Below are 25,069 nucleotides of genomic sequence, written 5' to 3'. Positions count from 1 at the left end.
AGTCGCCGATCTCGTCGCGGGCGCAAGCAAACCGCCGAATGTGGTCGACGTAGCACAACACGTCCGCGTAAGTCGGAACGGACGCGCTAGCCTCTGCAGCGTCGTCCATCTCTTCCTCGTCGGAAGTTCCCGCAGTGTCGGGACGCACAGTTTCGATAATGCCATCCAGCGACACTTCACTGCACACTGCAACGTCGTCGTCGGCACCAACATAGTCCGCGAAAGATCCAGGCAGCTCCAGGCTGCCGAACTCTGGTTCGTCGTCAACAGGCACTGCAGCTTCACTGGTAGAACAAGCACCACTTCTATTAAAGCCGCAGTGCCTGAAGGAGTTGGCGATGGTTTCTGGCGTGACTGCGTCCCATGCACTAGCAATGTAGTGCATTGCATCAAGCACAGAAAGCTTCTTATCCAACTGCTTGCGTTCCATGCCCGCCAGCCGACGCTGCACCAGAAACTTCCGATATTTCTGTTTCATGCACTTGATGACGCCAGCGTCAAGTGGCTGCAGCTGGCTAGTGCGATTGGGGGGCAGAAATGCAACTTTCACATTTCTCAAATGCGACATATCTGATGGATGGCATGGCGCATTGTCAAGCAGAAGAAGAATCTTTCTGTTCTTAGCCCCCATTTTGGAGTCCAGCTGCTGCAGATATGTAGAAAACATAGCAGCCGTCATCCAGGCTTTCCGGTTGAACGTGTACTGGCACGGCAGCCTTCTCAAATTCTTGAAGCATCGCGGCTTCTCAAACTTGCCGATCACGAGGGCAGGAAGCTTTTCAGAGCCGTCTTCATTAGCGCAAAGCAATACGGTAAGACGCTCTTTGCTTCGCTTACCCCCGTGACAGCTCTCTCCTTTGAATGCCAATGTCTGTTCTGGCTGCATATTATAAAATACCGTATAAACGCGTGTAAGGGCCGCACTTTTTTTTCAAGAAATGAGGGCCAATTTTCAGGGTGCGGCCCATACACGCGACATTTTTTTTTAAGTAAAAACGCACCAGTTAGCGAACGAAGAGCGTTTATTGCAGTATACGACATTTCTTGCGACATACGTGCTCAATCGTTGTCACTCGGCGAGTCCTCAGACTGCGAGTGCGAGATGAGATGGTGTGCTGCGAAGCGCTGTCACCCCACAAGCAGTCATCTTCCGTGCCATCCAAGCTGTTAGATATCCCGGCGATTTTAAAACTTCGGGACAGAATGTCCGTCAACACCGAGCTCCACGCAGATAGGATCCACCCAAGTGGATCCTATCTGCGTGCAACGCAGCATGTCCGTTGTGAGTGCAAGACCATCATTCCGCACTTCAGTCACATAGCGGAGCAAGTCTTCTTCCAAATCGGGAAACTTGCACTGCTCTCCTCGGAAAGCGTGCTTAGTGCTGTTGGTGTTTCGCAAGGCTTCTTTTTGAGCACACCAACGTCGAACACACTTCTCGTCAACGTCAAATTTTCTGCCGGCGGCACGTTTCCCATGCTCGAGAGCATACTCGATGACCTTCAACATATAGACAAGCAGTGTAGCTATTCAGGTACTTGCCCATCTTGCGAAAATGTGAACGTCATGTAGAAAACAAGCTAGCACGAAGGTCATCGAACAGTGCAGAAAACTACAGCAAATGGCTGGCTGCACTGCACAAACCATGGGCACAAACCGAACAACGCGAACGCCATGCCAAAGTTGGTGATGCTAATGCCGATATGGATAGCGCCGATAGCGCGTTTGTATAGAGATGGGAGAAGCTAAAGATAAAATCCTGCTTTAACCTTTAGTTGGCGGGTCTATGAATACTAATAAAAAAGTTAAAAATTTTAGCCCACTTCACGAACATCTTAACACGAATAAAATCCAAAAATATATATACTCTGGTGACAATGATGATGGTTGCGTTTACTTGCGCCATCTATCGACTACGCCTAGAAGCTTACGCACGCGCGCATTTTGAATACGTATTGGTTAAGGAAAGTGTGGGTGCGGCCCTTACGCGGATTTTTTTTTTTTAGAATATGCACTTCAAAAAAACGGGGTGCGGCCCTTACATGGGTGCAGCCCTTACACGCGTCTATACGGTAATCCAGTTTCGTCCGCGTTGAACACGTCATTCCCGTATCAATTCTGGCAGCAATGCAGTCCACTTTTCTACAGTGTCGGAGCTGACTGACGCGCTCTCTCCACAGCAGCGGCTGTACACAACTCCACTGCGTTTTTTAAAGCGATCCAACCAGCCATTGGAGGCTTTAAAGTCGTCAATGCCGCAGCGCAATGCAACTGTCTCAGCCTTCTCCTTCAAAATTGCGCCATCCACGGCAATTCCTGAACTGCGGGCCTGACGCAACCACTCAACGAGGGCCTTCTCCATGGCAGCATATTTGCCATCTTTCGCGGCCTTCCTGTTCAGGCCGAACTTTGCCGCATTTAGTAGGATGCTGTTCTTCTTCGCGAGGATCGTTTTCAGCGACGACTCAGGAATGTTCAGGTCGCGGGCAATGCTGGCCTTTGTTGCTCCGTTCCGCTTCTCCGCCTCCTCGATTATGCGAAGCTTTTCTCCGAGCGTCAGCGGTTTTCGGTTCCGCGACATTGCGAGACGCAGCACTCGCAACCAAGAATTCGAAAGCTTCCTCGCACACCAATGTCCGAACACAGAAAATTTTGCACGTAAACAGCAGCTGCGGCGCAGCACAACCAACCGATGAGGCAAACACGTGAAGGAATGGCTGAATGGCAGCACGGCAGTAGGCCTATTCGATTTGCAAGCTTCGACCAATCGCGAGCGGCTAAAACGCCCCAGCCCTCTGGTAGCTAGACAGCGGCGAGTTCCGGTTCCCGCGGCTGTCGCAAACGTTGGCTCAACAATTGCCGTTCAACACGTCCGGTATAACGACACGAAATCTAGTGAAAGTTCTCGCATACTAGAAAGCGAGCTCGAAATTATCTGCCATGTTATCTGCTCACAACGGTCACTACAAAATCACCCAAAAGAAGAGAGAGAAAAAAAAAAAAGGCGACAACGGAAGTACGCAGTGCAATGCGACAAAACTAATGCGCTCCGGCTGGCTCCGGCCAACGTTGGCTCTGGCTAGCTGTGGCCGACCGCGTGTCGAAAAATTGAAGAGGCCCTGTGGTGGCAGCGCGGATACGAACTCGATTCCTTGGTTTCCCGACTTTTTCGCCCGGCCACAGTGTGTTTGCGTGCCAGCCCGCGTCATCGTAGGTCTTTTTTTTTCTCAGACAGTCCAGCGAAGCGTCGTACGAGGCGGGGCCGGAGTAAAATTGCGTCATACAATTGAGGTTTTTAATACATTATTTCTATGGGGGTTTTGCCGGGACCAAGCCAATTCGTCGTAAAACGCGGGTCGTCGCAGGACTGGGGGACGTATAATCGAAGTTCCACTGTATATACATGGGAAGCCAGGAAAAGAGTGAGAACCTTCTGATACCTTCAATGAGTGGGAGGCACTTGGCTTGTTTGCACTGTTGGTGCAGTCTTATTGTGTCCAGGCTTTTTGTGTCCACTCGGTTTGAAGCACGCAGGCTGTGTTCATGGTAAGATCTCTCGCAGCTGGTGCAATTGTAAATTGGTGTTGGCTCCATGACGTGGTGGCACACGATTTGTGTATGTGCACTTTTGTGTCAAAAACAAACACAGGTTTCCAGGGAAAAAAGCCTTGCACTTGAAGAAAAATTCATCCTAGTTTGGGAATTGAGCCTAGCACCAACAGTTTTACAAGACATATGAGCTAATTAATTGGCTAATAAAGCTGCAACAGTGGCTAGTTGGTGTGACTTTGTAGCCGCACTACAAAGTTTTGATGAAATGCTTAGGAGAGAGGATGCATGCGAGAACTTGGTAGCATATTCAGCTATGAAATAAGCTAGCAGATGAGTGTGCTAGGCTGTCATCTGCTGACATCAACAGCTCTAAGGACAGGAACATCACCTCCTAGCACACACCAACTTACAGATGTATGCATAGCTGAATTGCTGTGCTTAATTATTGGATGAGCAAGATGAAGGGGAATCGAGGCATTTGATTTTTTTTAACCACGACCGTGTTTATAAAGTCATTGGGCAATGAAACCAAGGAAAGCATGGGGTAAAGTTCTTTCTTTAGTGGAAGTGTTGAAATGGAAAATTAAAAAAAAAAAAACACGAGAGGACAAACAACTTGCCACAGGTAATATCTGAACTAGGCTTGTGCGAATAGTAAATTTTAGGTTCGAAGCGAATTCGAAGCGAATAGTCATTTTGGTCGAATACCGTATTTTCCGGTGTATAAGACGCACCTTTTTTCCTAGATTTTAGCCGGTGCGTCTTATACAACGGTGCGTCTTATATACGCAAAAAGTTTCTGCGAGACCAATTTGTTTATATTTAATTTATGAGTACGATAAACAGAGCTCGAGAGCATTCGTAAAAATATATCTAATTTTGTTGTAACAATGAAGCGGCTGCGATCTTAGATGTCAGCTACTTGCTGTTCAAGCAGCGCGGCGACCACGGAGATTACGGCCGCAATAAAAGCCACCACTGTTGCGTGCCCCATTGTACTGTTTGAATTGTTTGTTCTTAAACGAAGAATTAAACCCACAGAACTGAGGCAATAAATAAAAAAGAGCACCACAACGGTCCATTGTAACGTTGTAGCGCCCACAATATCAGTTACAAAAGCGAAAGTACCACTTCATTATCATCATCATCAGTTTCTGTGTGAGACGTCGCTGCAGTCTAGCAGTAGTCGCACCTTCCGGCTTCCGGTCGCCATTTACGTTTTGTATGCGTGTGTAGGTGGTATCCGACGATCGTGTGATAACCGTGCGGCGCGTTCGTTGTTTATGTGTTCTCGCCAAGTCTGGTAATGCCCTAAAGGTATGGTAGCCACCATAGTACAGGCAGTGCCAACGATGTGCTTCAAGGTGCTTACAATGCTGCGTAAAAGTTACTCAGAGGCTGATGACGGCAACCCAGCGATGCTGCCAACCGAGGCGGAAGAACTTTTGACAGTGCGCCGGAGGATGTGGCTTCAAATCCAGTAGAATAAATAGTGATTTTCTGCGCCTTAATAAAACTGCTGCTTACAGATATTCAGTGCCGTGCGTGACTACGCATTTCGCAATCAATGTGCTCTGCGTGGGTCATTGTGTTTTATCATGTCGACTGAGTTAAAAATAGGTGCGTCTTATACAAAGGTGCGTCTTATATATCATTTTTTCTTTCGAAAGTTGTAAAAAGTAGGGGGTGCGTCTTATACAAAGGTGCGACTTATACACCGGAAAATACGGTAATTTCGAATTGAATTTGAATAGTATATATCACATATAAAGAAAAATGGGCATATTTGTCATGACCCAACCAACCTGCACAAGGTTTTCTTTTTTTAAATTGTAACAAGGCATGTGCAAATGTCATTCTTTTTGGTTCAAAGGAAGTGGAAGCAACTTTAAATAGTAGCATGCAGGGCTGGGCAAAGATACTTTGAAATTGTATCGCGATACGATACAAGATACACGGGCAAGAAATATTTGAGATACAGATACAAGATACTCGCGGAGTAATTGTATCCGATACGATACTTCCCACTTGTATCTTAAGATACTTCGATACATTTGCAAATTTGCTATTATATATCTATGTAATGAAGCAGCAAAGGCCTATGTAGAAATGTTTACTTAAAAATTTCTTAACTGCGACCAGCCTTGTTTAATTTTAACAAAATACGTGTTTGTATCACAAGATAAAACCTTCTTGCTCAAGACGTATTAGTTTCATTTCTAAACGACTTATTAAGATTTGTTTGGCTGCTTAACATGACAGCTCTTTAACTGCTGCGCTGTTAGTTGTTTTTGCTTGACACTTCTGTAGTTTATTGGTGTCGCTGCTCTACTTGGCGACTAGCTAGCTGGTTACCATCTACCTGCAAGTGCCCTCGCACGATGGCGCAAATTCCGCTGTGCAGTCTTACCTTGTCCGCAAGCATATTGTTTTCGTAATACCGCATCCATCGGCAGGACTGCAGCAGCAATAATGTTGGCAGCGGTATTGTTTGTGACGCATCGTGTAAAGACGATGAACTGCATAGTCGGCGCTCCCAATTAATTGAGGACATAAAACTGCAGTGAATTTTCATATTTTACTTATCTGCTGGCGTAAAGCGTTCGTTAGCAACATATTCACTAACGTGCAATCTTTTACCATTTATTCTCCGAGATCGCTCTTGCTCGCATAGATCCCAGACCGATGACGGCAGGAACCATTCTGGAATGTCGTCCTGATAGGTCATCGCGGGTGAAGGCGACGAAGGCAGTGCTAAACTTCTTGAAGGCATCAGACCTGCACCGTCGGTTTATAGACTAACGTCGTTATGATGACCGTGAAATGTGTGTGACTTTTTGTGCGTGCGTGCTCTCCTTCTCTCTCTCTCTCTATCTTTATATCTCCCCCATCCCTTCCCCCAGTGTAGGGTAGCATACCGGTCCTTCTAGACTGGTTAACATCCCTGCCTTTCCTTTCTCTCCTTCTCCTCCTCCTCCTCCGAGATAACATGAGCTGCCAGGAAACGTCTCAAAAGTGTTCTAGAGGCACAAAGCGCCGCAGGGTATCAATGCTCTTCACACTATTGCCACTTCTGGCACTGCTTACCTGCGGATTTGTAACAATAAGAATACTTTAAGGTGACCTAAAAAAAAGGAAAACGAATATATTTAAGTCATATAGCAAGGTCGTTCCGTATCAAACAATCAAAGTGAATGAGTATACAGGGTGTTTCACGTAAGTAGAACCCAATATTAAAAAAACGAAAACAAAACAAGTGGTTAACCGCCGCTGAATGAAACCAAAGGTATTTGGTTTGCCGTCGTTCGTGTGGCACTCGTTATGGTATGTTTTGTACTAAGCTTAACTGGTTAATTAAATAAGGTCAATTATGCGACATGGCGACATTTTTAATATTCACTTTAGGACCAACTGCGCTTCGAGACATCGTAGAGCGAATTTAAAAACGACCGATCCAATTTTTTTTTTTGGCAGCGTACATGCTGCGTGGTGAATGTTTTCGGGCTTTTAGAGAAAGCCCGCGAAATATGAAATAAAACCACGTTCGCAGACCGTTAAAAAATAAGAATAAAGCAGAGAACGCATTTCAGAAGCAGCTTACAAAAGACATATTACAATAAACAGATGGGCGAAAAGCTATGCGGAGGACTAGGTAATGTATGGGATGCAAAAACGGAAGACAGCAAGGAAAGCACTTGTGCTAACAATCAAGTTATCATTAAAAGAACTTATCGAATAATGTAGCAGGAAGAACAAAGACACGGTACGTCAAAATATTTCCTGTTACGTAAATGCTTGTTCTATTGCATCTAACGTCAGCACCGATAGTGGGACGCTTGTTGGAATCTCCTTTGCATGTAAGTCAATCTCATCGTACTATGTAGTCAAGCTTGCATCCACAAGATCTTTCACATTGCTGATGTGTGAAAGGCGCGAGACGCAAAGCAGCCCCATTCTTGCATTCTTGAGACATTGCAACGAAGCATCACGCACGACAAACTTCGATAGCGACAGTATAGCGGCATCAGAATTTGTGCGAAAGACGCCGCACGCATTGGAGTACGCAGCAGAGTGCAGGGTCTATGAACAAGTGTCATGAGGTCAACACAACTAAAAAGGAAGAAAACAAGTACAAAAAAAAGGTAGGCAGCGCGTAGACGTTCGCACGCATGTTTTTGTCGCGATGGCTCGAGCGCCATCACGTGACCCTGCTCGGGACGCTTAAACATCATCGCCTGTGCTCGCTGGAGTGCTCTGGCGGAAATATACAAGAATTTTACTGTCGTTAGTTCTGTTCAGGTGGCTTAGTGGCAGCAATATCAGCTTGAGAACCGGAATTCCGGTCGACGTTTATTGTTTTGCACGGTGGTGTTTCTATAGCAGTATCTTGTATCTTAAGATACACGATACATTATCGAATGTATCGGAAATACAGATACAGATACTCGTTTTGCAAGGCGTATCGCGATACAGATACAAGATAGCCAAAGAGTATCTAAGATAGTATCGAAGATACATGTATCTTCGATACTGCCCAGCACTGGTAGCATGATTTGGCTTTCGGTAGAATGCAAATGACAACCTGTAAAATATGTTACGTTTTAAAATTTACTTTACTTGGAGCATATAAGCTGGTATAACAAGTTTTTAAACTTAAAAAATGATGAATCGATGTGAGGGTAATATGTTCATTTAACCTTGAAGTGGGGCTTCGCAGCAGTGCGGATGTTTCCTGGAAAGGTGTATTGACCGTATAGCACCCCTCCACTGCAGTGAAACCACCTTTACAGGGGGTTTATAAGCGGACTAATATACATACACCTATTCGTTCATTTCGAATACTTCGAAATTTTCAATAATTTAAATTCGAATCGAAGCGAATTCGAATACTGTGTTATTCGTTCAAATATTCAAAGTGCTCGAATATTCGCACAAGCCCAATCTGAACTCATTCCCTCCTGGTGCAAATTTTTGACAGATGTATAAATGCATTTTTCCTTCTTGGCAAATGCTCGCGTGCCCTTGCTTAGAGTTTGCTTTCCAACCACACTTCTTTGCGACAGAGCACTTTCTCTACTATTTTGCAGCGACGTTTGTGAGAAGTGTGAGTAACAGACATGTTTTCCAGTGCAGAAAACACATCACAACTCATTATTTTTTCATGTAGAGAAGATAGCTGTGACTTGTTACACTGTGGTCAGAACTGAACCTTTCTAGCAGATACAACTTGCACATAGAGAGACAGAGAAACAAAGAGGAGAGGCAGGGAAGTTGAACAAGCACGTGCTCAGTTAGTGCTTCTATACTGGGAGTCTCAAACTCGCCCCAGCTGGCGGGCCGCAGCCACTAAATTTAGAACCGCAGGGGCCAGGGCAGTGAAGAAGGTACGGAAGGGGGAGGGGTGTAGTTTGTACAAAATGTGAGCTAACATTGCCACTTGAAAGACCTTTCCCTTATCTCATGCATGGGTCATTTCTGAAGGGGATCGGGCATCAGGATTTTAACAACATATCGATACCGATCTCCAAAATGCCGAAAATCTGGATGCCAATTCTGAAATATAGAGTGGCTGTTTCACGGTAATGTATCAACACATGGTGACTGCAGGGGGTTCCTCACGAAAAAAATGCTTTAGACCAGTCATGCCTCTGTTGCTCATGAACATACTTATTAAGAAAATGAAGGAAATATGGGACTAAAACTGTCACGTGCGAGCTGGGCCGCTAGTGAGGGCACGCGGCCAGGAGGCCGTGTGTTTCAAACCCCTGCTCTATACGGAAAGCTCTGATAAGACAGTGTGTCGAGCAGGAATGCAGATAGTTTTTCGCTTGCTGTTGTACATGGAAAACTGAGGCATTCCATATTTAAGAGCTTTACTTGTATGGTCCTGATAGTCTGTCAACATTGCTATTGTGCATAATGTAGAGGATTTATGAGGCTTATGGAAGAGTGGGGAGGCCTTTGTGTACAGTGGAACTTGGATTATATACTATGTTGCCCAGTCATGTGACAACACATTTTGCAATGAATTGCTTTGGTCCTGGCCAAACGCTTGTAGATTTAATGCATTACAAGCTTCGATTATGCAACGCAATTTCACACCGACCCCACCTTGTACGATGCCTCTCTGGTACTGTCTGAGTCACACGAATCTAGTGTGCACCCAATTTTCAAGGGTACAGAATAAAAATCCACTTGAATGTATTCATACTACCAGTTTTCAGATGGTCTGAAACCATTTTTGGGCGTGACTGAATGAGAATCATGGCTATATTCTTAGTTTTCTTATTATACTACAGTTTTGTGTGGTCCCCTCAATGTCATAAAACTGGGTTTCTGCTTATACAGGGTGCCCCAACAATCTCTAGCCAGACAGAGTTTAAAAATATGCTGACGCGCTCTATGATGACACGAGCAAATGCATGTTGCTTATCATTTCATGGAGTATGTCACTCTATTTTTTTGTGTTTTGCTTAATTGCATACTTATGCTAGATTATTTAATTAATTTTCGAAGCAATAAAGCTAGGCAAAAAATTCCAATGAAAAAGTTGTAGATCAGTTTGCAAAACATCCGATTGTACAGTTTCTAAGTTCCTATCTGTTACATTTTAGTGCTTATCTGCTTACCACAGATGCCTGCGAAATACAAAGAAATACCACGTGACATGCCCACTTGCATGCCTATGCGAGCTATGCTTACAGTGCTCCCTAACATTCTGCTTTTCATAGCAATGAGCCGGTGTGCTGCCGCTTGAAAGGCGACAGGGCTGCGACGATGGTGGTGGCTGTGGAACTATAGGCAGGGTTGTACCCAGGGATCTTTTCGGGGGGTGTTTGTGTGTAGAACGGAAAACTTTGGCAACTCGTGGTCGCTGTGAAGGCATGCAAGTATTTGACTATCACCCGACAAGTTAAAGAATGAAAAAATTTCGGGGGGTGTCAGAACCCCCTCAACCCCCCCTTAGTTACGGCCCTGACTATAGGGAGCACTGCAACACGGCGTGCGAGCAGGCATGCCACGTTATATTTTTGTATTTTTGTGGGCATCTGTCGTAAGCAAAAAACACTAAAACGTAACAGATAAGAACTTGGAAACTGTCTAATCGTATGTTTTGCAAAACTGTTTCATAGCTTTCTCATTGGAGCCTTTTATCCAGCTTCATTGCTTCAACAGTCAATTAATGATACTTGCCTAATTAAGCAATTAAGCAGAACAATAAAAAATATTGTGACTTACTCCATGCAATAATCAGCAACATGCATTAGGTCGTTGCATCATAGAGCACATCGGCGTATTTTCAAACTCTGGCTAGAGATAGCTGGGGCACCCTGTATATTTGCCTCTGGTAATCTAACATTTCTGAAGGCATGAAAAATTGATGCTGTGGTTATACACTCATAGATTTGGGTGCAGATGTCTTATAATGAAAAAACAAGCTCTTTGGCTCTAGCACTTGTTCTAGCAAAGGTTGTTGCAACAGCTTATTGGCTTGAAATAGACATTTTTGCCACTTTTTATTGTACATTTCTCAACAGAGGCACACGGAGGTAACAGTAGAGCCCATCAGGTGGCATCGGCGACGCTTGCTGGACACCTTTGGGGACTCTCTGCGCCACGTGAACCGGTTGTTCAACACTGCATTCGGCTACGAGACACGCAAGGTCCCCTCGCACATGGCACACATGATCGACGTTGAAGTTATGAAACGGCTCCAAGATAAGTGAGTTGAGAATTTCATAGATGTTTGAATCCATCGCTCTGTTATTCTTTCTTTTTTTTGGTGAAAACTACAAAGGGAGAGAGAGATAAAGGCTCTTAAACACTGGAGGGGTATGTATTTGGTTAAAATGAAGGTTATTTTTTTTATCCATACTTTGTTGAGTAGTTTCACAATTGTTACTCAAAAAAATATTTGACCAGAAGTGTGCAGTCAACATTGCCTCTTCCTCGGATGACAAGCTGCCATTTTTGAAGTCTGGACTTGGCTTGTATTTGGAGACAACAGAGACGTCTCTTTAATCAACATCTTGAGATCACACATGAGCTGGAAGCTCAAAAGTGATCGCACAGCTGTGCTCAAGGAAGGAGCAGTTTTGTTCATTTGAATCTTGGCCAGACAATTCTAATATGTGCAAGAAAAAGCAAAAGCTGTAAAGCGATGCGACAGAGTGCAGAGCTACGTTGGAGAAAGCGCACTGGTGGAAGGAGAACCCTTGTCACCCAAAAATAGATGCGTTGTTGTAAGCACAGTCAGAAACAAAAATTAAGGAAAAACCTGTAAACATACTGCAGATGGCAGAAACATGGAAGAATGATGGCCTTGTGCCACAGTATGAATATTTGAAGGGAGAAACACTCGTGCTCCATGCAGTGCAACCACATAAACATTTTGTTGCATTCTGCGTCTGCTAACAAAATTCCAGGAGGAATAATCCCAGATGGAGTATGAGCTAAGCTTTTTGAAATAGGCAATAGATGGCAGAACCACTTCGGAGCTTCCCAGCTTCGTGTTACCGTGCATATCCGAGCATAAACAGTGGAGAACATACAGATATTGCATTTACAGGTAGAGTCTGACATGCAGAAGTACATATTGTTACCAGTACATACCAGTACATCTGCGCCATGAAATGGTTAACAAAGCAACTTTTCTTGAATTGTTTCACTGTTTGTTTACATTGAAAATCATCGTTCATGTTTTTCACTCACTTCTTTTTCTCATTCTTTTTTGTGTGTGCTTGTGCAGGTTTCCTGAAGAGTTCGACAGGACGTCTTCGCACAAGATCCGCAGCCCCAACGACATGCAGTTTGCCTTCTCCTACTTCTACTTTTTGATGAGCGAGAAGCATGAGATACTGCCAGAGGAGCACTTTGATGCATTTGATGTCGACAAGTCAGGGTGAGTATAGCTTCACAGCTTGAGCTAGACCCTCATATCTAATGCATTTTGACTTAGTCACGTAACACCAGCGTGCATAAGATAACATCACAGCTAGCGTTCGCACAAGGATCAAACTAACCCTTATTACAGTTCGTCAAGCAAGATCTCATGCGGGCTAAAAGAGCAGCTTCTGGAACGACGAGAAGCTTTTAGGGCGGCATTCCTTCTGAATGGAAATTGGACAGAAAAACAAAGAACATGGCAGTCGTTTAACAACAATGGTTTTACTGACAACGTGTATCAGTAAACAGCTGAAGAAATAGCATCTCTTTGGTGGGCAGGCACGAGTGCTACAGGCAGTGATTTTACTTTCTGGACATGCCCAATAATTTTGATTCATTCATGGTGCCTTCACGTACATGATAGATCAAGTTCATAGGCTGTCTTAAATTTTAGACGTTGAAACTAGGGATGTGCAAATAGTAAATTTTAGGTTCGAAGCGAATTTGAAGCAAATAGTGATTTGGTCGAATAATTTCGAATCGAATATTTCGAAAAGTATATATCACATATTATACAGAAAAATTAGCTTATTGATCATAACCAACCAACCTGCACAATATTTTTTTTGAAATTGGATCAAGGCATGTGAAAAAGTGGAAGCAACTTTGAATAGTAGCAGCATTTGAGTTTTAGTAGGATGTAAGTGATAACTGGTAAAATACGTTACATTTTGAAATTTACTTAGAGCATATAAACCCGTATAACAAGCATTTAAACTTAAAAAGTTATTAATTGATGTGAGGGTAACATGATTCATTTAACTTAAGTGCGGTTTTGCGACAGTGTGGATTTTTCCTGGATAGGTGTTTTTACGGCATGGCACTCGTCACTGCAGTGAAACCACCTTTACAAGTGGGTTACTTGTGGTCACGATGTTCGAATAGGTTAGGTGTACCGACGTTCCGCCTCCGTCACGCAGCCTCCTCGCCGAACATGGGGACGCGCTTCGCGTTTTTTCCGACAGGCTGCGCTGGGTGTATCGAGGCTTCAGGTCAGCCGCTTCAACGGGGGCCGCGTCGCTTACAAAGCTGCATTTGCGACAACTCTTCAACTGCTGGCCGTTCGTTTTTTATCAGGGTAACCGCACATATCAATCTGATTTGAAAGTAAATGCACAACATCAAGAAATTCAGTGGCGGTAGCCAACAGATGGAAATAGATAGGAAATATAGCTTGTGCGAACAGCGATAATGAGTTTACAGGTGAACACGAATTTCAAAAATATTTTAGCTCGTGCACAAATAAGGCCATTGTGGCAAATTGGTTGAGGCCGCCGCGACAAACGGGGTTAATAATAACATCTGGTGTTTTACGTCCCAAAACCATGATATGATTATGAGAGACGCCGTAGTGGAGGGCTCCGGAAATTTCGACCATCTGGTGTTCTTTAACGTGCACTGACATCGCACAGGCCTCTACCATTTCGCCTCTACCGAAATGCGACCGCCGCGGCCGGAATCAAAACCGCGACAACGGAACACCGTGCCCGCGACCTTCGGGTCAGCAGCCGAGCACCTTAGCCACTGGTCCACCGTGGCGGACCCGAACTGGGTTAGTCAAAAAGAAAAAGGTATTCCCTGAAAAAGAAAGCGGGGATGAGGGGGGTTGGCGTCTCTCTATATCCCTTTCCGACCCCGTGACCAGTGTACTGGACATAACAAAAAAAGCGCAGCAGAAAAGCAAGCAAAGCCACAATCGAAGCCGAAACCACTTTGACAGCTTGTGTAAGAGGCGAGAAATATCTTTTTGAATGTAGTTCCTCCTTCAGTTCCATATTCTTATGGGGGCGCATCAGAGTAATGGTGTCAATCAAGAGGAAACGCGCGCGCATGGTGTGCTGAAGCATACAAAATTATTTGAGGAGTTATCTTCGCTCAATTCAAGTAACTTAAATCGTGCGAGCTGATTTATGCCCTCTTGAAACAATGTTGCAAAAAGGTAGCTTTTGTAATCGGAAGTTTGCTCGCAATGCGAGATTGTATTCATGTCCAGTGCACTGGACACCGGGAAGCAATTGGCGTGCATTGTGTTAAACATGGAGGAGAGAAAAGAAACTAGGAAGGACGTCACGTGAAAATCTTGAAACCCAGTCATAAAAATTGAACCAGGAGCACGCTGGGAATTCTACCAAGAGCGAGGAGGCAACGGCGTCGGAGGACGTTGGCTTGTGGACGCTCAGCGCGTTCCCTCCTAGCTTTTTACCCCTTCGTGGTGCTGAACGCTATGCGCGACAGTTAACAATAGATTTTTTTTCTTTTTCTTAAGTCAAAACAAACCATTTTTCTGTTTTAAACGACAATTAACTTTCTGACAGAAACAACAGCAACATTTTTTCAAGGAAGAAAGCAGAATGTGTGTACCCATAAGTGAAACAAATGAATCCTAGTGTCCAGCATACTGGACATAATTATGCCGTGAAAACCATTGTACCTACGGTCTCCTTTATTTTTTTGCATGCTTTTCAATAGCCTCTTAGCTAGAAAGGAGCGCTGAAAATTTTTGTTCTACCCTACAAAAAATTCGGGACTGAAAGGGATATGATGCTTGTAAGAAGAAAGCAACACATTTGACAATGGTAGGTTAGAAATTCCTTTCATGGGTTGTCGTTGTGCATGCACCATATCGCATGGATTAAAGCAGCCGCCCACGGTGTTAGTTGTTCAGCTGCCTTTGCAACGTTTACACGTGCTGGCTGGCGCGTGGTAGCGAAGGTTAACGTCCGTTTACCGACCAATCCATCATGTATCACCATGTGCCATTCTGATTCTGCCTCTCGTTATTCGTCACAGACATGCTGTTTGTTGCAGTAGCAGAAGTAGAATTTTATGCCCTGCTCTGGGTGCACAAACGTGAAATGGTCGTGCCCGTTTCCTTTTCAGCGTCCTAACCATTTTCTTTCCAGTTTCTTATTTCGGGAATGACAGGAATTGAGAGTGACACCATATTCCGTGACGTCACTGTCTGACCCGTTAAAACTAACACGCCAAACCAGACGAGGCCCCATTCGTGCACATACGTTCGCCAGTCGAAACGCCTGCCGCCTAAATGCTAGCCTATTTGAAATAGCTTATCCTTGTTCATCGTGTCCTTATTTACAAAACTTATATTGTCCAGATGGGCAAGAAGTGCTCTTTGCCGCGATGCATCTCGGGCTACAAATCGTGCACGGAGAAAATTTGGTTTTTCGCTGCTCCGAAGGATAGTGACCGCTTGAAAATGTGGCCACTGCTATTCCACGGAAAAATCGCGAGTTGCAAACAAATTTTGTTTGTGAAAAACATTTTGATGCGCGATTTGTCACCAAATCATGGGAAGCGCTATTTAAAAGGAAACGTTCTTGTGAGGAAACATTCTTTCGTATCATTTAGCCGCACCATACAATACTCGCAGCTTTTTCAGGCAAAATATGTAAAATTCGTAGATCGTGCCTATACTGTGATAAAATTCTTGGCGCACCACAACGTATATATCTTGCAGTCTATTTATTTTGAATATGTCAAAGAGCGGCTTCGTAGTCATCGGCCACAAGCTGTCGCCCACTTCATTGCATTCTCTTTGAATCCTGTATTTTCCGACGTGGGAGCGGCGCGTCACCTGCTAGTGCACGCCCCGAAAGACCTAAATAGAGTTATTTTATTCCATTACATCAAAGCATCCGTCTTCTCGCAAATGTTTACGGAATTTGCAAATAAGCGGTTCGTAGTAAAAGATTCTGAAGGCTCACCTGATCTCATATGCGAAATGCCCCTTAACATGACACCTGCTCTTTATATGATGCTGACCGCAAATACATTAATCTTTCGAGAGTAAATGAAGGGTGAATTCAACACGCGTCACGCAACTGCAGATTTACATTTGTAGACAAATGCGGGCACGATCGCCTAGGCCACGGTGTTGCCGAGGCCGAAGGTGGTGTTTATGAGCTTCACGCCGCATGCCGGAACGTCATGCATAAAACACTACTAAGTCTTTATGTCTAACTTATGTATATGATATTACAACACCACACAATCCTCACAGGGCCTTGCGATATTGCTAAACACACTAAAACACCGAATGTTAGAAGCGTCAGGTTTGTGCTGGGTATAGCCAGGTGGCCACCGTCCCGCGCGCGCCTCCTTTCGGCAAGAAAGGGAAAGAGGTCCCCGATTTCTCCTCATTCCAATACGCCGTCGCTCCACCTAACTATTCTAACACCGTGCTTGTGGTCTAACATACACCTATTAATTAATTTCTTTTCGAAATATCGAATAATTTAAATTCGTGTTGAAGTGAATTCAAATACTCTATTATTCGTTCAAACATTCGAAGTGCTCGAATATTCGCACATGCCTAGTTGAAACCTGTACAGTTTATTCTTAGCTGTATATGCAGGTTTGAAGTAGTGTTAACTGACGCAACCGACAGCACCATTTTGATGATCTTGCAGTAACACTCTTACATGCTGATGCAGTGGCCACTGTAGCTGTTTGTGTTTGACTGCATAGCATCGGTGTGCTTGGCGCAAGCAAAGTGACTGTACTGTCAACTGCAAACTTCACCGTTTTTTTAGCATACATATTTGGTGAGGCTCAAAACAAGGAAGTACTCAAAAGCATTCAACCACTGCTTGGGGACTGTCGACAAAATGGATTTTGCAGATAGGAGACTAAGCTGTTTTAATTGTGCATGGTGCATGGGTTTCAAAAGTAGAACACAAGGTTGTTTTTTTGTTTCTAAACACACTCTTTTCTTGGCTATGGGCCAGCTGCCAGTGCCTATCCCCTGTTAACATTGGGCAGATTTCCTATTGAGTGCTTCCATTGCTCGAAGTTGGCAAAAGCAGGAAGGATGTCTGTATGAGTGCATTTCTTCTTCATACTGTTACAGTGTGTCAGTTGATCAAGTTAAATAAACAGGCCATATATAAAATCTCTGCATTGAATTTTGATGATTGTTGCGCTTTTCTGAGAGAAACTGCTATCTGCTTAAGCTCAGTCATGCCCAGTCAGTTGCAATGACACACAATATTGTAGGTGGGACCCATTCCATAGGAGGGGCGACAGAACAGTGAAAATAGTGCTCGTAATATCGGCGCTCATAGCATAAAAATTCTTTCTGAAAAACTCCTTTGAAATTATGTTTCTGTGAGGCACCCTGCCAAATCCAAAATATATTTTGAGGCTTCAAAAAATAAATTTTTTTTTTCAAGCCATTTGCCGATCTTTCAGTCTGATACAACTTTCCTACCTGCCAGTCTTCAAGCGCTTTCTTGTTTATGTGCCCCAGCGAATGTGAGCATCATAATTGGGAGGTCATTATTATAATGGAGGTCAACATTATTCCTCATGATTGCAGGACCTGGTCAGACCGGGAGATCCGGACCTTAGTCGCACGCCTTTTTGACTTGCCCATGGAGACTGCCAACTCACGTCAGGTGGAAGAACACCTTGCAGAGTGTGCACGCAACTTCACCCCTGCCATCATTCCCTCAACGCCGTCCTACGAGCGCTACCTTGAGTCTAAGCTGGTAAGTGGAATTAGTGACCACAACCTAGCATGTGTTAGACTTTTCAATGCTCCTCAGCTACAGTAATTTCACCTTATTTTGCTTTGTCATGGCCAACACAATTATAAACAGCCTGTGACAGTTAAACCTTGATGCAATGCTATCTTTCACTTCTTCTGACTTAATGTCCATAGACCACTGATGTACATTGGACCAAAAAAAGTGTCTTCATAGGTGCTATAATGTAAAGCTACAGTCGCCGACCGATAAATCGGACACCGATAATTCGGACATGCTCGGTAATTCGGACAGTCGCACGGCACCACCGATCATCCCATAGAAGTAATGTGTAAAGATGACCGATATTTCGGACAGCTGCCATATCTACATTCGATAATCCGGACCCTGTCCGAGACTGCCGTGCACGCCGAATCGCCAGCCATTATCGCCTCCAGCACCCATACCATACAAAGTATTGCCTCAGAGATCAAAACGAAAGCTAATTGCCGATCTATGAGGCTTTATTTCGACCGCTACTTTATGCCTCAAAGATTTGCAGTTGAAAATGCCGATCTTGGAGGCACTGGTCAACTGTGGGAAATCGTCTCGACATCGTGAACACTGTACATTCCGGTTCCTGTGTCCCTGCGCTGCGCTATTGCTGCTTTCGCCGCCATTCTGTCGAATGTGTCTGCGGTAAAGTGTTTTGCTAAGGCAGTGACTACGGTGACGGGGCCCGTCAGTGCAGTACTATCGTAAGTGTGAGGGGGCCCGTCACCGTAAAGCAGTGACTACGGTGGTGAGGGGGCCCATCAGCGTTGTGATAACATAAAAGTTAGGGGACCCGTCAGCGCAGCAAAATCGTAAAGATGAGGGGCCCCGTCACCGTAGTGTAATACGGTGACGGGCCTTGTCTCGAGTCCTCGCTGTTCTTTCGTCATCGTACAGCGATCACATCACATTGGCGGAGATGCAGGCGGACTTGGTTGCAAGTGCGTGCAGCAACGCATTGACAACTTTTTTCGGCCACCGGGACACCGAAGTGTCAATAAAAGTTTTTTTTTTTTCTGATGCATTCGTTTTTTCGGACATTTGATAATTCGGACTTATTTACGTTCCCCGTGGAGTCCGAATCATCGGTCGTCGACTGTATTTCATCCTGCTTCTATTCCAATCTGCGTGACTTCAATTTATGCAACCACTGACATAAATGTAGGCACGAACACGCAACTTTTTCTAAACAGCCTAATCAAACACACTTCTTAATTAGAGGAGGTAGCTTTCTTTTAATAGAAGAGTGTTTCTTGGCTAGGTTGGTGAAAACTCGCATCCAAAGGGCGTCTGCAGTAGCCGTGTCCGGAAAGGACATGACATCTTCGCAGCAGAAGGAAAATCCCCACAGCAGGAGGGGAAGTCCCCATTCGAAGGAGAGAAGGAAAGTGCATTCAAATAACGGGTGCACTGCGTAAGCGCACTGACGTCTGCAACATGTGGCCACATCAGTAGCATCACTAAGGAAGCATGTCCTTGTCTGCCCTGTTAGTTATTTGTCTGCGCCGACAGTTGTTTCATTTATTTCATTTGATTGATTCTCTTTGCCCACCCAGCAAGTAGAAACGGCTGTGGGCACTTCAGACCGCTCTCCTGCTCTTTTAATTTTGGTTAGATTAGTCAGTGTTCCCGCCAAGTTTTCACTGACCTTACAAGTCGTAGTGGAAGTTTAATTTATATGTCATGATCATTGCAGCTGTGAATGACTCTGCTTGGCTGAGCCATGGTAGTGCAAACAAAACAGAGAGAACATTGGACAAGACAACATTGTGCAGTGTTGTGTATTCTTGTGTCTCTTACTTCTGCTAAAATGGCATCACCATGTGCTAGGGCGGTTAGCCCAAGGACAAGTTAATGTTAATGCATCTGATTTCAACATCCTTTCTCCCTACGCATTCCTTTCTTTCAGCCAACTGTTACCAAAGAAGCAGTTATGAAGTGTGAGCCCATCTTGTCGCTGTTGAGCAAAGCGGCACGCACTCGACCTGCCAACCATTTTGAGACGGTCAAGGTGGAAGACTACGTCTTCCGCATGCTCAACAACAACGCTTCCCGTGTTCTCATGCAGCTCGACGAATTGCGCCGTGATCCAAAGTGAGTGATGAAGCACTTGGGTAAAACTCTCCTGCTTGCTCTAATGGGCGGGTTTATCATTAACAATCATCGTTAATAAGCTGACCATGCCGCATCTTTCTCGCAGTTTATCACAATTAGTAGACTTACATGCAACACCCAACTTATCATTTATGATGCGCTACCTTTGATACCTATGAATGTTAAGTAAAACCTCGGTGATACGATCACGGCTCGTACGAATTTCGGGATGATACGAATTTTTATGTGGTCCCGACCAAGGCCTATTAGCCTGCAATGTATTGGAGTATGGTTGTTGCGAACTGATTTGCAGCCCGTGACGTTTGATACGAACGTACGCTAGCGCGCAAGTACGAACAGGTGCGTCAGCGCTGTCGCGGAAGAGGACGCGGCAGTCACGCGCGGGCGCGGGCATGCGCGCTGCGCGACAATCAGCGGTGCATCACTGCCACCGAGATAGTGCGCGCGAATATTGGAGGCCTTTATGCGCCTTCGCATTTAGATTACATATGACGTTGACGTCGCCCTTTTTTTTTTCAAATGTCCACGCAATCAGACGTTCTATGAAACGAGACTGAAACTTGGGCAGTGGGTCCGTCATGAAGTCCCACGAAACGTGGACGAAGACCCCAAGAGACAAAGCGGACGGTCTTGGCGAAGGAGCTTAGCCTCTATCTATCGCGTGCGAAGCACTTCTTAAGTCACTTTCGCCGCAGCACTCTGATGTCATGCGGAAAAGCGTAGTAAGATTAGGAAGGGGCTACTAGCGGTCACGGGGCACAACACATTTCAATAATTACACACGCACGCATGCACCGTGTATTTACGAGTACAAGTATGATCGTTGACGTCTAAAAACTTTACTGGCAATCATTCATAGCTGCTCATGACGTCGCTGCGGCACTGAAAAACACTAAATCAACACGTATCAATACAATCAAACTTTCTTTTGTCGCATACTAATTTTCCATGTTTTCTGGTGACACGAATTTTGAATGATACAAATATTTTTAGTAACCCCGCGAGATTCGTGTCACCGAGGTTTTACTGTATTTATCTGCAGGAACCATGTCTCATAATCCTAAGACCAGCTGTCCTTCTAGAAAACTTGCTTCACTATGTGTGGCCTAGTCATTTTTGCCGACAGCCTGCATAAGCAGTTAGCTTGCTTTATGACATGGAAAATGCGATAGAACCATGCACGGCTAGCACTTGGTCACCATTTTAACAAGGACAGATGCAGTCGTTAGTTAGATGAATTAGAAGATAAACATGAGTTATGAAAGGGGTGTTTTCCTCGTCCATGCCGACATAACCTGCATTGTCACCTGAGCACGGAAACAGTAGCATTGCACTCTTTGGAGTCGAGGAAAAACAGTTAGTAATAACCAGTTGGCTTGTCTTGTCTCCTACAGGAAGTTCATCTGCCTGAATGACAATCTAGACTACTCCAGCAAGGACCTGAATCTTGTGAGTGCACTGCTGTCACTGTTCTGCTCACTTCGTTCCGACTTCCATGCTGTTGTGTGTAAACAGTGCAAAAACAACACAGGGCTGTTTTAAGGTCAGTGTGGATTACCAACTAGCCCAGTCAGGCTCCTTTCTTATGCTGCCCTTTTGTCACTCATTAAAACTACTAGGATCACACCGTACATGACGGGGGACTGAAAACAGCCTACTTTTTGCTTCGTCATCACTGCAGGTGATGTACATTTGCCGTTTACTAGGCTCAAACATATGCAAATGCACCAGCGAGCTCGCACGACTGTCTGCTGAAACACTATTCTCATCATGCATGTGCGCTATGCATGTGCGCTAGTTGCTTATTGCTTGTTACTTCCAAACAGGGCTGGGCGACGATACTTTGAAATTGTATTGCGATACAATACAAGATACTCGGGCAAGAAGTACATATTTGAGATACAGATACAAGATACTGCAGCAATGGTTGTATCCAATATGACACTTTCCAATTGTGTCTTAAGATACTTCGATGCATTTGCAAATTTGTTATTATAGATCTGTATAATGTAGCACCAAACGCCTATGCACAAAAATGTTTGCTTGTAAATTTCTATACTGCGACCAATTTACTTTCACTTCGATGGAATGACTGTTCATATCTCAAAAGTTTTGTCTTGCTTGCTCAAAGTATATTAGTTTTATTCTGAAAAAGCTTATTGGGGCTACTTTGGCTGCGTAACATGGCAGCTCTTTATACAGTTTGCTGACACTGGTTTTTACTGGTCACTTTTGTCGTTGATGGAAGTCGCTGCTCTGCTTGCCAACCGGCTAACGGGTTACCATCTACACTCAAACTTCGTTATGACAAAGTCACATCTGCTACGAAAATAACTTCGTTATATCCGAATTATAACGATTATTTGTAACACTGTGTCTATGACAACACTATTCTTCATATACTTCGTTATAACCGATAATTCGTTATATCCATGTTCGTTATATCGTGGTTTGAGTGTAATTACAAGAATGTCAATAAGAAGCCTCTGCACGATGGCCCAAATACCGTAATTACTCGAATCTAGGCCGACCCCGATTCTAAGCCGACCCCCTAAAGTCCGAAGCCCGAGAAAAAAAAAAAACTTACCTTGAATGCAGGCCGGGTAAAAAGCAAAGACAGCATTCACAAAGAGAAAACATTTATTGAAAATATGAAGATGAAACTGAGCAGTTGGTTCATCATCAAGATGCCGCGCTCATTCCGAGTCGTCGTCGCTGATCTCTTTGTCGCTGTCCTCAAACAGTGCGCAATCCTCGGTGCCATCAAGCGCATTTGATATGCTGCACTTCTTGAAAGAGCGCACGATCAAAGTTCCTGGGATGTCGTCCCACGCTGCAGCCACCCAGCCTGCCAACTGAGACAGTGATGCCCGCTTGATGCGGCCCGTCGGCGTCAGCTGGTGGTCCTCGGTGCTTAACCAGTCCGTGTATAATCCCCGCAGGCGATCCTTGAACGGCTTGTTGATGCAAACATCAAGTGGCTGCAATTGGCCCGTCATACCACCCGGTATCACGGCGAGGTCGGTGTCCATTTCAGCCAGCGCAGCCTTGACGCTGTCGGTCAAGTGCCCGCGGCACAAGTCCAGCACAAGGAGAGAATGCTTGAACAGAAGGGCGCCTGGACGCCGCCGCCATACGATATTCAGCCACTCCTCGACCATGGCGCTGGTCATCCAGCCGTTCTCGTTGGCCCGCACAATGACGTTTCGCGGGAAGGCCTCTTTGGCGGGCAGCGTCTTCCTCTTAAAAACGATATAAGGAGGGAGCTTGTGCCTGTCCGCTGTGCAGCACAGCATCACAGTCGCGCGCCGCTTTCCTTAGCCCGCAGAGCGCACCTTCACTTCCTTGGCCCCTTTTTCTGAGACTGTGTACGCCATCGGCATATCAAAATACACCGGCGTTTGGTCCGCGTTGCCGATTTGGCCTAGCAGATACGCTCTCGCTTCTCTCTTCCAAAGCACGAAACGCTGGAACTCCAGCAACTTCTCTTCATAGTCAGCCGGTAACTTTTGGGCGATTGAGGTGCGACGACGGAGGCTGAAGCCAAAGCGCTTCATGAATTTCTGCAGCCAGCCTCGGCTGGCTTTGAAGTTTGCCGCCGAAACACCTTGCTCCCTTGAAAGCGCCCTCGCCGTCGCCTGGAGCACTTCCGTTGTCACTGGAAGGGCAGCTGCTCGCTGCGTCCGAACGAAGTCGGCCAATGCCGTCTCCATTTCAGGGTGACGGCCTTTCCGTGGACCGGTAAAAGCCATCCTCGTTGCGGCGCACGTGAAGAGCTTCTCCCGTTGGCCCCTCCAGCGACGAACATTCTTTTCATCCACTCCAAAGTCCCGCCCGGCTTGAACGTTAGGGGACGACTCCGCGGCTAGCACAACTTTCCTTTTATACACCGCACTATAATGACTACGCTCGTTTGGCGCCATTGAGCTACGCCACACACAGCCCACTCGAAGCGAGACTCGAACTGACGAACGGCTCGCCTCAACACTCGCCACAAAGATAAAAATGGCAGCCTCGCGTGTGTACTTAAGCCAGGTGTTGGCTCGGCTACTAACGGCTACAATACAATACTGTCTAGGTGGCGCTAGTTTTGCAACACTTTTCTCGATGAAAAATGGCGCGTTTTTCAAAATCCTCGAATCTAAGCCGACCCTGGAGTTTGATACAAAGAAATTCCGAAAAAACCATTGGCCTAGATTCGAATAAATACGGTAAGGTGTGGAGTTTTACCTTCTCCTAAACGTACTACTGTTTACACTGTACCGGATGACCGGACAGGTGCAGAGCAGCAACAATGCTGGTAGCAACATTTTTTATAATGCGTCTTGTGTACGCAGAGGACATATAACTGCAAAGACTTTTCATGTTCTACTTAGCTGCTGGCGTAAAGTGTTTGTCAGCATTCATTGCAATATTCAGTGTTCACTGCAATATTTAAATTTCTTCAAAACAAAGTGATTGCACATTCTGAATAATTGTTGTAACTAAAAAAGCATTCACTTTTGCCTAATTAAGCTGTTTAAATTAAGCCATCTGCCAATCATTAGCCTCAGCATCTGGTTATTTCATGGCATTATAAGTGGCCTTTAATACTTACATGTTTTGCCCGCCTTTAGCGCGTGGAATATTAAGGCCCTTATACAGTGAAATCTCGGTATAACGAACTTCAGGGGACCGCGGAAAAATTTTCGTTATTCTGAAAGGTCGTTATAGTGAAAGCCCAAAAATTTACCATAACAATAGAATTTCAGTAACGCAAACGTCCTACCTTTGCAACGGTACGTCCTTGAACTCGTTTCTCACAACAATGCACACGTGAACGTCAGACAAGGCACGTTTATTTGAAATAGTCCGTGATCGTTTTTTGACGGGTGCAGCACAAACGCTGCGTCACGAACGATTCTAGACCGTCCGCA

General features: G+C 45.0%; 1 protein-coding gene across 1 annotated transcript in view; it reads left to right on the top strand.

The window, feature by feature from the left end:
• Nucleotides 1–25,069, top strand: part of LOC119383888 (N-acetylglucosamine-1-phosphotransferase subunits alpha/beta) — a 68,182-nt gene that overhangs the window by 38,852 nt on the left and 4,261 nt on the right. The window contains exons 17-21 of the mRNA XM_037652160.2: nucleotides 11,091–11,275; nucleotides 12,302–12,454; nucleotides 17,837–18,008; nucleotides 19,948–20,132; nucleotides 21,548–21,602. Coding sequence (XP_037508088.1) covers nucleotides 11,091–11,275; nucleotides 12,302–12,454; nucleotides 17,837–18,008; nucleotides 19,948–20,132; nucleotides 21,548–21,602 — 750 coding nt within the window. The remainder of the gene's footprint in view (nucleotides 1–11,090; nucleotides 11,276–12,301; nucleotides 12,455–17,836; nucleotides 18,009–19,947; nucleotides 20,133–21,547; nucleotides 21,603–25,069) is intronic.

This window comes from Rhipicephalus sanguineus, chromosome 2 (genome assembly GCF_013339695.2).
Source record: "Rhipicephalus sanguineus isolate Rsan-2018 chromosome 2, BIME_Rsan_1.4, whole genome shotgun sequence".
In the NCBI taxonomy this organism is placed as follows: domain Eukaryota; kingdom Metazoa; phylum Arthropoda; class Arachnida; order Ixodida; family Ixodidae; genus Rhipicephalus; species Rhipicephalus sanguineus.
This window is presented reverse-complemented; position numbering and strand designations above follow the sequence as displayed.